Source organism: Leopardus geoffroyi, chromosome X, assembly GCF_018350155.1.
Source record: "Leopardus geoffroyi isolate Oge1 chromosome X, O.geoffroyi_Oge1_pat1.0, whole genome shotgun sequence".
Taxonomy (NCBI): domain Eukaryota; kingdom Metazoa; phylum Chordata; class Mammalia; order Carnivora; family Felidae; genus Leopardus; species Leopardus geoffroyi.
In genome coordinates this window covers 7,555,004-7,568,531 of record NC_059343.1, presented here as the reverse complement: position 1 = coordinate 7,568,531, position 13,528 = coordinate 7,555,004, and the positions used below count along the sequence as shown (strand labels likewise).

At 45.4% G+C, this 13,528-nt stretch overlaps 1 protein-coding gene across 7 annotated transcripts in view; it reads left to right on the top strand.

The window, feature by feature from the left end:
- The window catches only part of MID1 (midline 1), a 586,156-nt gene that overhangs the window by 528,177 nt on the left and 44,451 nt on the right, over positions 1-13,528 (top strand). For all 7 annotated transcript variants that reach the window (XM_045472348.1, XM_045472354.1, XM_045472349.1 and 4 more), the window contains one exon: positions 13,197-13,304. In XM_045472348.1, the coding sequence (XP_045328304.1) occupies positions 13,197-13,304 (108 nt within the window). The remainder of the gene's footprint in view (positions 1-13,196; positions 13,305-13,528) is intronic.

Sequence of the window (13,528 nt, the reverse complement as noted above, 5' to 3'; positions counted from 1 at the left end):
AGAGAGAGGGAGACACAGAATCGGAAACAGGCTCCAGGCTCTGAGCCGTCAGCCCAGAGCCCGACGCGGGGCTCGAACTCCCGGACCGCGAGATCGTGACCTGGCTGAAGTCGGACGCTCAACCGACTGCGCCACCCAGGCGCCCCTCACCATTTGAATGTAAAAGCCTAAGGAAAACACCATGACAATTTGTTGATATAGGTACAGTCCTTGGCCAAATATCCACGTCCTCTTCAAACACATGTTTTCCGTCTCCTGGTCGGTTGGACTCCTCGGGAAGCAGGGCGCTATCCTTCTTTTCCTAGTGTCTCCTGCGTTCAGCACACGGCACATGGCCAGGGATGAGGAACCAGGACTCTCCCAGAGAGACCAGCTGCCTCATTCTGCCCTCCCTCTGTCACTGGTGCATTTGTGTCGATCAGTGCATCAGATGAATGAATTCTCATCCTGAAGGGCAGAAAAAGGGTCCTTCTTCTTCTTTCTTTAAATTTTTTTGTTTATTTAGTTTTTGAGAGAGACAGAGCACGAGTGGGGGAGGGGCGGAGAGAGAGAGAGAGGGAGACGTAGAATCCGAAGCAGGTTCCAGGCTCCGAGCTGTCGGCACAGAGCCCGACGCGGGGCTCGAACTCACAAACCACAAGATCATGACCTGAGCTGAAGTTGGAGGCTCAACCTACTGAGCCACCCAGGTGCCCCGAAAAAGGATCCTTCTTGAGAAGACGGTACACAGGACAGGGTCTCTATGGCGGCACATCTCAGCAGCCGTAATTCCTGGAGGCAGTAGCCGGATGGCTCACGCACACTGTGAGCTCTTCCCGGCACAAGGTCCCTGTCACTGGCAGAGGGCTAGGAGGACGGAAGTCAAGGATGAGAGAACTGTCCATTGGGTCGTTGCTGAGCCCTTAAGGGAGGTCACAGTGGGTCTTCCCCATCCCCTTGTTGCACAGCTATCTCCTTCCTTTTGATGTTCTGGGATACCCTCTCAATCCCTTCTAGTTTGTAAAAGAAAAAAATGGCCAGACAGCCACTTTGAAACAAGTTGGGGGGAACACTTTTGAACACTTTCACACATGTAGGATGATGGCTAGTCAGCCTAGGTCTGAAGATGGCTTACAGGCTGACATTTTCTTTTTCTTTTTTTTTTTTTTTTTTTTTTTTTTACGTTTATTTATTTTGACAGAGAGAGAGAACACGAGCAGGGGAGAGGCAGAGAGAGAATCGCAAGCAGGCTCCACACTGTCAGCGTGGAGACTGATGCGGGGCTCAGACTCACGAATCGCGAGATCATGACCTGAGCCAAAACCAACTCGGATGCATAAACGACTGAGCCACCCAGGTGCCCCTAGAATGACATTTTCAGTATTAGGCTCTCTTGATCTTCAAACACACGTTTGAAGTGCACGCGTGCGCACACACACACACACACACACACACACACCCCAGAACCTCAAAATCGGCAACTGACAAGCATCTGAATTCTCTGGTCTTTCCTTTTCTCTTCCAGACCAGGTTAGATTCCTTCTCAGTGTCCTTTTGGCAAAGCCCAGCTTGTACGGTGACAGTGCTCTGTGGTTTGTGTCCCATCTCCCTCCTACCACCCTCAGCACCTTCATGGGCACCAGCTCCCCAGTTTCAGAAAAAAAACCTTAGGAGAGCAAGTAAGCAGGGACAGCTTCAGAGAGAGACGGTGACTCTCAGTTGTCATAAATCAAATCAAGGAAGTCAATTCGAAGAAGGTCAAGAAAAGACCACCCCTCCCCAGAGTTAAGCCTCCAAATTCACCTTTTTGCCTTAGCCGGGCTCTGTGTGAGTGCGATGGGTCATCGCCAGCTCTCCGCGGCGGACCTCAGCGTGGCTTTTCTCAAGGGGCAGTAAGGTATGTCTGGCTCCGGGGTTTCTGGTGCAGTTAATTCTGTGTGCAGCCGGCGTGTGTGCTAGTTGTTCTCTAAGGGAGTCATCGTCTTTGGAGGGCAGAGTTTGGGCCCGCGTGCCACTTTGCACATCGTGGGCACCCACCAAGTCCCCAGGATGGCCACCCGGCCACCGCTGATGCCCTCCTCATTCTGGGAGAGGTGGGAGTGTCGTCATTTCCTCCCACGTACATTCCTCAGCTACCCAGACCGTTGCGCGGAGATCTCTGGAAAGCAGTAGCTTTAACCACCTAGCCTGGGAGCGGAGAGGGACCGCATGGAAAGTTTAGTTGGCCGGCAGAATCCTAAGAAGCACCGAATGAAGACTTGCGTGGTTCCTAGTTTTATAGAGAGAGCTCGCAAGGGCAGTGTTGGCACGATCATTTTTGGTGCAAGATGTTTCTTCCTGCAGCATGCTACCTGAAAATAATGGCGCCGAAGTGACGACATCCGAGAGGAAGGTGGTGTTCTCTCATACCGGTGACACAGCCTCCGTCCCATCTTAACGAAACGCTGACCTGGGTTGGGCTCTGGCTACTTAAACAAAGGTCTGCTTTAATTTTTGCAGAATAAAGTATTTTTGCCTTCTGTTTTTCATGAAATGGCCTTAAAGAATTCCTCTTGTTTGTGGTCTCGAAAAAATCAGAACTATGCCCGTGAGGCCCGCCTTGAAGGCTTCCATGAAACAATAAGAAGGCTTTGTTCTTGGTAATAACATTCAAGCAAGCAGTGTTTCCATTACCTGGCAGGATGCCGCCTGCCCGCCACCCCCTGATCCTGACAAATGTAAACAGAGCATTCTGCTTCCCAGTTAGGAGGTGAGAAGACAGCATCTTTCAGATAATGGAGGGAGGGAGGCAGGGAGAGAGAGAGAGAGAGAGAGAGAGAGAGAGAGAGAGACACTTCTTCATGTAATCCCTAACTTAAGTATTTTAAGATTCAGTTTTACTCTAGAAGACCGTACATGTTAAGCTTAGAACTGGAGAGCCATTGTTTTAAAAAGACAATAATAATTTCACAGTGAGTTGGAATGATGGAAAATGCAAGGGTCTCTAGATAAAGAAATACATATATTTTAGTCTGACTCACTAGATTTCACGTGTTTTCTTCTCAGGCAACTTTGCCTGTCATTGCTCAGATTTAGACCCATTTGTGGTCAGTTGTAAATGAACACTTGTGGGTAGATTGTGGCCCGAAGGAAAAAACAACCAAGGTCAGGATAGACAGCACGGCCAGATGCAAACTCTGTTCAGCCCTGCAATTAGTCAGAAGTCGTTGGGGCTGTAGAACAAACTGGATGAGTGGGACACCAGTGCCCTCTGACCCCCTCTAGATCTGTTTCTTAAGAAACGTCCAGATCGTCGTCCCCTCTGATGTAGGCACTTCTGTCTGTAATGGTCAGTGTCAGGCGCTTACAACACTCACCAGTCCTATGTTTCCTGGCCCGAGAGCTTCTAGAAGCCCGTAACACTCTGCCTGGGGGCTGCCCCACCCAGGGTGCCCAGCCGTTAACTCCAGAGAATTACTGCCCAACCACCCCCGACAGCCTCCGACCAGCCACCCATGGGAGATATTAGGTAAATCCCACCCTTCCTCCCCATCAGCAGGACCGTTCTGAGTTTCCCAGTCTCCCACCGGGATTAATCTGCAGTCGGCCACCGTGGTCTCGGTCAGACATGCGCTTCTGGCTTCGTGCCCTGTCTCACCTCCCCACCCCGACTGGTGTTCCCTGGCAGCTACTTATATTTCCATCCCTGTCCCCTGCCCTGCTTCCTGGAAGCATCTCTTTGCCCCCCCAGCTCACGTGTTCGGTTTCCCTAAAGCCTCCTGTCTTTGACTTTATTTGACTAAATGTGAATATTATTAAACACTGGGTGGGCATCACAGATATTGAAAGGTCAGTCTGCCTGCTTCTGCCGGCATTCCGGAGTGACGACACCCAGGCAGAGCTTCATAGATGTTACTTGGGGCTGCGTCCGAAAGACAGAACGAAGCTTAACATTTTCCAGTCGTGCGCCCAAGTGCGAGTCCTCCCAGTGATACAGTCAAGTGCATTTCACGTACGGTGAGGGATGCTGAAGAGGAAGGTCCGATCCTCGTCCTCCTTAACTTGGCGGGGCGCCAGATGGCATCTATCTTTGAGTAACTCAAGCCCGAATAGGACTTCAACCTTGTATTTTTCCAGTCCATCACTACTCGGGAATCACGGCACAACAACTAAAAAGAATGCCACTTAATGAGAAATGACATGTGAGACTGAAAATGAGTAATGTAAGGTCATGGGATAGAAGCTTCCTCTTTCCATTAGGAATGACTTCCCTTCCCCGAGACGGATCACCTCTGTCCTCCCCGGCGCTCCATTAACTGTCCCGCGCTGTAAATAATTTTTTTTAGCTTCTGACCACAATGCGATTTTTGCCAAATACATTAGTTGAAAATTACTTAATAGAAAGCACCGCTTTTCAGAAACTTTATGAAAAAGACTTGATAGGCCCAAGTGTCCATGACAGGTTAATAGATTTTTTTTTTTTCTTCATTCTGTGTGCCCAACCCAAACGGAAGGGTGTGGAGCATTTATTTTATAACGTGTGTAATTAATAAGAGAGAGGAAGGGAGGAGTTTATTGTTTTTGAATGAATTACGAGCAACACCTTCCATTCCGCTTCCTCATTTTGGAACCGCTTTGAAGGAAACTGATATCTATCAAGCACCTACTATGTGCCAGAGAGCTTACGGATGTTTTCATTGAAAGTTTGCAAACGAGGAGACCTTCCTACACAGATTCAACACATTTTTCACACCAGCGGCTCTTTGATTACAAAGTCCATGCTCTTTTCCCTTTTGCTCGGGGTTGGCAAACTATGCCCCTTGGGCCAAGTCCGACTCATCACCGGGTTTCACAAATAAGGTTCTGTTGGAACGCAGCCACACCCGTCTGGTTCCGTATTGTCAGTGGCTGCTTTCATACTACAACAGCGGCATTGAGTAGTTACAACAGGGACCATATGGTCCGCAAAGCTGAAATATTTACCATCTAACCCTTTATAGCAAAGTCTCTCACCTCCAGCCGTACATCATGGAAGGCTCTCCTCTGTCCCCTCCCCGTTGCATCAGGAAGGAGCCCTTAAGAGAATGCATTGGCGGGGCGCCTGCGTGGCTCAGTCGGTTAAGCATCCGACTCTTGGTTTCGGCTCAGGTCATGATCTCACAGTTTCATGAGTTCAAGCCCCACATCAGGCTCTAAGCTGGTAGCTGGGAGCCTGCTTGAGATGCTCTCTCTCCCTCTCTCTCTACCCTTCCCCCACTCGCCCTGTCTCTGTCTCTCAAAATAAATAAATAAACTTAAAAATTAAAAAAAAAAAAAAAAGAGAGAGAATGCATTGGGGATTTGAAAATAACTCCCCAAATTCTGGAGTTAGTCCTCATGTTATAGCTTCCAAAGCCATTGTTTTGGTGAAAGACGTAGACGGGAAAAAATTTGGATTCCTGCTATTAAGTCCCCCAGGTAATCAGCACAGGCTCACCGGTCCTGGAACTCGTACTATTGCTCCTGTGTGGACATTCCAGATAAACAGAATCTCTTAACAATGGTGGTAGTTAACATTTCTTGAGTAATTGCTACATGTGAAACATTTTTCAGTGGCGTTTCACGTGCTAGTGCGTTTAGCTCTGAACCACAAGCTCCCCTAGGGTTTCTCTGCCTCGGCACTGGTGACTTTTGGAGCTGGACAATTCTCTGCTGTGGTGGGGGCTCTTCCAAGCATTGTTGGATGTTTGCTGGGTAGCATCTCTGGCCTCCACCCACTAGATATGAGGCGTGGCCCCCAGCCCCCTCGTGACGACCAAGAATGTCTCCAGACATGGCCAGCGGTCCCCCAGGAACACCCGGTCTACCCCGTAAGAGTCGATATTGAGGGACTTGAGAAATGGAGAGTTTAAGCAAATGCCTGAGAACATACAATTAGGAAGTAAGGAAGGCCTGGCGTTCCACCCCAGGAAGACTTTCTAGGGACCCTGAGTTCTGAACTACTGCCTCCCTTAGCCCTGTTCACTCTAAATCTTCTCACTTTGTCTGACGATTTCGCTTTACTGAACAACGAGCAACGTTTCGGATGGGCGCGTTGTGTTTGCTCCTCTTGGGGGGCGGCAATTCCTTTGTGTGAAGCTTCAAGGTTTTAGGTATTAGGAGTGGTGTTCTTGCCGGGCAGTTTTATTGTGTTGTTACAGTTGTGTTTCATTTGTAAGAAGCCTTTTATTGCCCAGCTCACCACAGTGTGTTGCCACTTTTAATAGCGTCTCACTTCCTTATCCAACATTCAAGCTCCATTATCTTAGAAACCTCCAGAAAGGAGGATTTTATCGTGAGGTTCCTGGGAGCTGTTTTTTGATCCCATAGCAAAAACATAGCAAGATCCCGTGTGGATAGTCCATCAATATGCAGAATTGGTCTCCTCTGGGCCCAAGCATTTCCCCGCACGTCACTCCATGGTAAAGGCCGGACTGTGGTTAGCACCGTACGAAGGGATTCCATCTTTTTATTTTTCTGAAAAGCGTTTCTTGGGCTTTCGAAAGTTTTAGTCAGATGAATAGATTAAATATTACAAAATATTCTCCTGTACTCCGGTTTCTGCCCCAAAGACAGGGACCCTGGGAACTTGGCCACTCTTCCCCCTCTCATCTACTTGAGCTACGTCCACAAATATTTGACTTCGGTGTGAGAGAGTTTCAGGGTGAAGATTACATATAAACATATTAGATGAATTACAGTAATACGGTCTGCTCTTACTCAATTCTCCTTGGCTCAGTTTTATATACAAACTCAAGTGTTAGAGTCGCTTTCATTGTTCCTTCTGGCAGCTCCGTCTAACTTCTGCCCCAGGGTCTGGAATGTTCATCACAGCTGCCTTTGGCAATAAAACCCGAAGCACCCTCAGATCCTCGTATTTCCCTTTGCACCTGTGGGATTGTTATAGATGCTGTAGCATAGAACAGTATGAAATAATAGTGTTATTAAGACATAATCTTAACACCGACCCCTTTAAATTTGGATGCGGACTCAAAATTACATATTCTTTTTTTTTTTTTTTTTTAATGTTTGTTTATGTTTGAGAGAGAGACAGAGTATGAGCGGGGGAGGGGCAGAGAGAGGGAGACCCAGAATCGGAAGCAGGCTCCAGGCTCCGAGCTGTCAGCACAGAGCCTGACACGGGGCTCAAACTCACGGACCGTGAGATCATGACCTGAGCCGAAGTTGGACGCTTACCGGCTGAGCCACCCACGTGCCCCTCAAAATCACATATTCTTAGTAAGAGAGAAAAGCAACGTAGCATAAAATAAAATAGGGTTTTAATCTTTCTCCAGGTCACCTTCACTTGAATCGTGTACAGCTTTGCTTTTGCCATGAGGACCAATTCTCGGCACCCCTCCTTCCTCAACGCCCTGAAATAAAATGCCTTTTTTCCACCACATAAACCTCATCCTCTCCAAAACTTCCTCCACTGCATGCATCTGTGTACGAAAATAGAAAGTGACCTATCAAGGCAGCACATCCTTCTCACGAGAGGACGCAAAGGGTCTTTTCTCAAAATCTAGAGATGGCTAACTCATTTCAACAAAGCGTTTAAGATGAGAAAATGAGGATTTCTTTTATTTTTGAATGTTTCTTTATTTTTGAGAGCGAGAGAGACAGAGCACGGGCAGGGGAGGGGCAGAGGGCGCAGGAGACCGAGAATCTGAAGCAGGCTCCAGGCTCCGAGCTGTCAGCGCAGAGCCCGACGCGGGGCTCGAACTCACGGACCGTGAGATCATGACCTGAGCCAAAGCCGGATACTTAACTGACTGAGCCACCCAGGCGCCCCCAGAAAATGAGGATTTCTAAAATACATATTAGTCCAGTTTTACCTGTGAGAAGTAGCTAGATACTTTTCCCCATTGATGTTGTCTTCTAAGAGCGCCATAAAATATTTCTAAAGATGTTAAGGCCACATGTGTCTGCAATCTAATAAAACTTAACAGGGCGGGGGCGGGGGGACTTTTTGCTGGCCATTGCTAACCACGTGCTCGGGAGAAAATAGCCAACATTTATGTTATCATTAACCAAGCTGGGGAATGAGTACGTGTACCTGCACATCCAGCAAAGGCAGATAAGCGTGGCACCCGGTGGCAACTTCCACGGGACTACAACTGACTGCTGGTATCTGACAGGAGTGTTACTGCAGCCGAATGGCCCCCAGCTGAATTCGATCTCAGGGCTAGGAGGCCAAGACAGGAGTGGTGGCCTTCTGTGCTCAATTCATTGTTTGACTTTCCAATCTCTCCTTCATTAGGCTGTCGAGGGTGAGATAGTCGTAGTTGGTCGAAGAGAAGAAGCAAAAGCACCCTAGGAATAAGAGAGAGTGGGGTGCCAGCTCTACAAGCCAGACTGTTCTTTTGTGTCTTCCGTAATCTCCCCTCTCGCTCTACCCTTCCTGCTCCTAAAATACTCGTGACGATTATGGACACACTCGGTAGTAGGGAAATACAATTGATTCTCATTAATTGTGGTAGTTATGTTCTATAAAGTCGCCAGGAACACTGAATTGGCCAATACTGAACCATCGCTCTTAGGGGAGAAAACACACACACACACACACACACACACACACACGCACACACTAACCCCTCACATAGATGATATGATCTTAAATCCTGGAAGCAAGTCTCCTGGTAGATTCTGTTGTCTTTATTTCATGAAAGAGAAGAGCTTCCAAAGTGTTAACTGACTTGCCTGAGGCTGGCCCACTGACAGGTGCCAGAATTGGGACTCCAAGCCCATCCATCTGGCCCCAGAGCCAGACCTTCTTACACCACCCTGCCCTACCTTTATTGTCTCCACCCTCAGACTGTGGAAGAGCTAAAACAGGAAGTTCTGAGCGTGTCCTTGTTCAACCTCAGCTGGGTGCTGGCAGGGTGACTTACATTTTTTTCAGGCTCTGAGCATGCCCGACGTGCATGTGAAAAGGCCACAAGTATTGATTTCGGGTTACAAGTGGAGTTGTTAATTTTAGCGAGCGTACAAATCGCAAATACGGAAGCTGTGAATACTGAAGGTGCGCTGTAGAGTTTGTGAGGAGGTCCCTGTTAAAAGCAGAGTTGGGAGTGCCTGCAAACACCTTTTCTATATTTTATGGCTGGTTCCTTTGCACCCCTTCGAAGACTTCTCAGAGAATTCTTGACTGACCTTCAATAAAACGGGCCCTACTCTCAGGCACGGGCAATCACGTCACCCTCTTTAATTTCCTCTATGTACTAGTCATGAGCCGAAATTTTTATTTATTTCTTGACTTGTTCAACCTGTTCCCCTATGTTTGTGTGTAAACTCTGTGATAGTGTGGACTTTGTCTGTGCCCAGCGCTGGAGTGCTGCCTGATATGCTCTTGGAGCCCCGTTGCTATCATTTGAATGAATAAATGATTAGATAGGTGAATGAATCAATAGTTGTATGCGTGTCTTTCAAAGTGAGGGACGCGAGTGTTTTATAAGAATAGGCTTGAGCTTGCGTAACATTGGCCGTCCCACTCGCAGCCTCAGATAAGGTGTCAGAGCCTAAAAATGGGATAATAACACCTGGAAGAAGACATGAATCCTGACGGGATGCAGATGGGATCTGACTTTAGAAGAATTACTTTAGAGATGAAGTCAGTACTAAGAACTAGGGACAAGGATGGGGGGAATGATTCGTCATCCCTAATTATCTTCATCCCACTCTTGTCTTTAGGTGAAGGACCAAGAAGGTGGACATAGAGGTCTATGAAAGAAGGTTTGAGGCTTGTTTCTTTCATCCTTAGGTTGGCTCTACTCAAAGCGCTTGTATTAGCCTTCATGATTCTGAATCAAAAGACGTGAATCAGAAATCGAAGGCTGAAATCATAACCAAGAGCTGCCAGCTTCCAAACCAAACCTGCGAACTAGAAACACCTGAACACGCTGCAAGCGACCAATAAACCCATATTTGGGTTAATAGCCCATATAAGAAATGAAATCCAATCAAGTCATTAACTTCTTTTAAGTGACACATAAAACAGCCAAACTGTGGAAAACTTCTTTGTAGTGGGAGAATTTTAGAAATACAGGATAGCATTCAACTTCTTTTATTGTACCTTTTGGAATAGAAGAATGCTAGAGTTACAAAAATTTGGAAGCTTCATCAAAGTATCAAAAGAGATTCAACTTTCCTGGTTTCAAAGGAAAGTCAACTCTGTGTTTTTTGAAAGATCTAAGGAAAATACTTGGCCTAAAATGAATGGATCATGTTTCCAAATTTCTGAGAAATTATATTTTGGGCCAGCGGTGGTTGTGGTATCAGCTTTCCCAAAACATATTTGGCTCAACAAAGTAGATTTCAGTCTACTTTTTTTGTAAAACAAATCTATCCATCATAAATATCAAATGGTCAGAATTTGGATTAAATCAAACCCCATGCTAGGATGGCAACTGGGACACTTTTCCTCCAGTGGAGTAACCCAAATCCCAATGATCTTGAGAGTGAAATGGATCCCAAACTAAATCATAGTCTATTAACAAAGCTACTTCTCAATGCAGATGATACTACTTGAGATTTGTCTGTGACTTCACAGTGTTAGCTCTTTCCTCAGATGTTAGTTCATGTATTTACCACAATAATCCCACGTGGCTGAGACAGCAGATACCGTTCCCCTCATTTTACAAAATAGGAGAATTTTGAAATGGTTATCTTCCTGGACTTTTCCAACATCGACCTACGAGTAGAGCTAGTCCTCGACGCCACATTTCATGACACCTACCTCTAGAACTATTAGTGAGGTTGAATCCAGTTCAGTCAAAACCAGAATGTCATTAAGCACAGAATATGTTAGCAACATCAAAACCTGAGGACTTCATGATACGGTCAATTGAGTTTTGACAAAAGTGCTAAGACACTTCACTGAAGGAAAGAATAGTCTCTCCAGTAGATGGTGCTTAGGCAGCTGGCTATCCAGAAGTAAGAAGGCACAGTTGGTCCCTGCTTGGAAGCATAGGCAAAACCTAACTCAAAATGGTACATAGACCTAAATGTAAGAGATAAAACTTCTAGAGGAAAACAGAGGCCTAACTCTTCATGACCTTGGATCGGGTCGCTTAGCTATGACACCAGAAGCACAGATGACAATAGATAAATAAGTAAATTGGACTCTATCAAAATTGTCACTCTTGGGGCTCATTCTAGAAGATACTTTTCTGTGGGTTTTTTTTTTTTTTTTTTTACTGTTTATTTTTGAGAGAGCGAGACAGAGCACAAGCAGGGGAGGGGCAGAGAGAGAGGGAGACACAGAATCCGAAGCAGGCTCCAGGCTCAAACTCATGAACCACGAGATCGTGACCTGAGGTGAAGTCAGACGCTTAACCAACTGAGCCACTCAGGCACTCCTCTCAAAGATACTTTTCAAGTATAAGGTGCTACTTTCCAGAAATTTCACTGTCTCCATCATAATGTGCCCATGGTTTCAATATGATTCCTTCCTTTTCACAGTTCAGTTGTAGCCAGTTATTACATTCAGTTAGAGGTCAAAAGGTAAGACAAGAAATTTCTTGAGAGTAGTGGCATTTTGAGTAAATATGTCCATGGATAGCTGAGTTTTTATTTGGGAATCCTCAAGGGAAATTAGAAATGACAACATAAAAGTCATGGTAAGAGAAACTGAGTCCAGTGGTGAGCTTCCTCGAGATATTAGCCTGAGTTCCACATTCTGTACTTACCCATCAAAACGTCTTTTTTTTTTTTTTAAATGTCTATTTGTTCTTGGGAGAGAGAGTGAGACAGAGCGTGAGCCGGGGAGGGCCAGAGAGAGGGAGACACAGAATCCGAAGCAGGCTCCGGGCTCCGAGCTGTCAGCACAGAGCCCGACGCGGGGCTCGAACCACAAACCATGAGAACATGACCTGAGCCGAAGTCAGACACTTAACCAACTGAGCCAACCCAGCACCCCTCAAAACGTCTTTTAATTTTCTCTTTTGTTCATCACATTCAGCAAGCATGTTTGCGTGCTAATCTGACATAGGACCTGATCTCGGGGTTTGCTGCAAATGGCCAGTGACCATTATCTTCTCGATAAGAAGATGTCTTGAGTAGTCTCTCTCCTGCGTCTCATAATAATCAGGAATAAAACGCAAGGAATCTTGGCCTCTGGAAACAGGACGTGATTCCTCTGAACAGCCATCAATGGATATTTATCCTGAACTTCTGACCCTATTTCCAGTTTATCTCATTCATAGAGAATGGAATTACTCCAGTTAAATAAAGTATCCCAAATCAGAAGGGCTTAATGACTGGGCCATGGCTCCTCCCTGAGATATGGTAGAGTAATCAATGATGCCATTGTCATTCTCTGTTAACACTGCAACTTGCGTGCTGGGTTAAAATCATAAAACTCAAGCATGCTATCTCCATTTCCCACAGCTGTGATTTTGGGGTCTCTGTTTGCGAATAAGCATTTCAGAATTGTCAAGAGGTGGAGGAAATAGCGTGTGCAGAGTATTTCCCAAGCCCAGTTGCCAAGAATGAGCTAATTGTCACCCTGCCTTGTATATAATGAGTCTTAAAAACTTCAAATAAGGGCCATTCTATAATGATCTACCTTTCCTGGAGAATGGCTTATGTTCATTGTAGAATCTTGGTCTTTCAAACGTATACCAGAAGTAAAATTTTAAATTATGTCATAAGGTGAATAAAATATCCAACCATCCTTTTTCTTTTTTGGTGTTTTCATAGTGACTAAATGCAAAGTTGATGTCTGTATTTAAAAGAAGAGTTAAGTGAATATGATATAGTCTTGCTACCTTGCATTTGGAAAATGTGTCCAATGGACGTTAATAGTAGTCTATCCTCCATAAAGGAATAATACTCGTTCTTTTTAAACTTACTTTTTATGTCTAATAGGCCAAAATTACACTCTCTTTCAAGATATAGAAGAAGGAATTGCAAATATATCTCAAGTGTCAATTTCCAACTAATTGGTAATAGCTGTGTATATGTTGTGTTAAGAAAGATTCTGTGGCTGAGTATGGCTTAGCAGAGAAGACTGCTATCATTGGATGATAGTGTTTTCCAAGAGTGTAAGGAAGGGAGTAGACATGTAAGTCCTATATTTTCCGTCTTTGTATAATTGGAAAAAGAGTTAACATTTAAAGTATCTTTTTAGTGATTACCAGAAACGTAGTAGTCTACATTAAAGAGCATTTAACAGAAAACAAAGGCCAAATTAAATGCTCACCATTCTCTCTGTCCTATAGGTCAATGCATCACGTCAAGAAGCCAAATTGATGGAGGAGTGTGATCTTCTCATTGAGATCATTCAACAAAGACGACAAATTATTGGAACCAAGATCAAAGAAGGGAAGGTATGATTTCTAGGGCAGAAGATAACCATATTCTCCTGGAGAGGATGTCATACTCCCATGCATTTCAATAGCTTAGGAAATATTGAATACCCCCTTTTTCTATATTTTCTATAACCCCCTCTTACGTCTTTAAGACGTAACTCAAAGTCCCTTGGTTGACCTTTTTTTTTCTCTACCCCTTTCTTTGTATTATCATGGTCTCCTATGCACATCTGTAATACAAG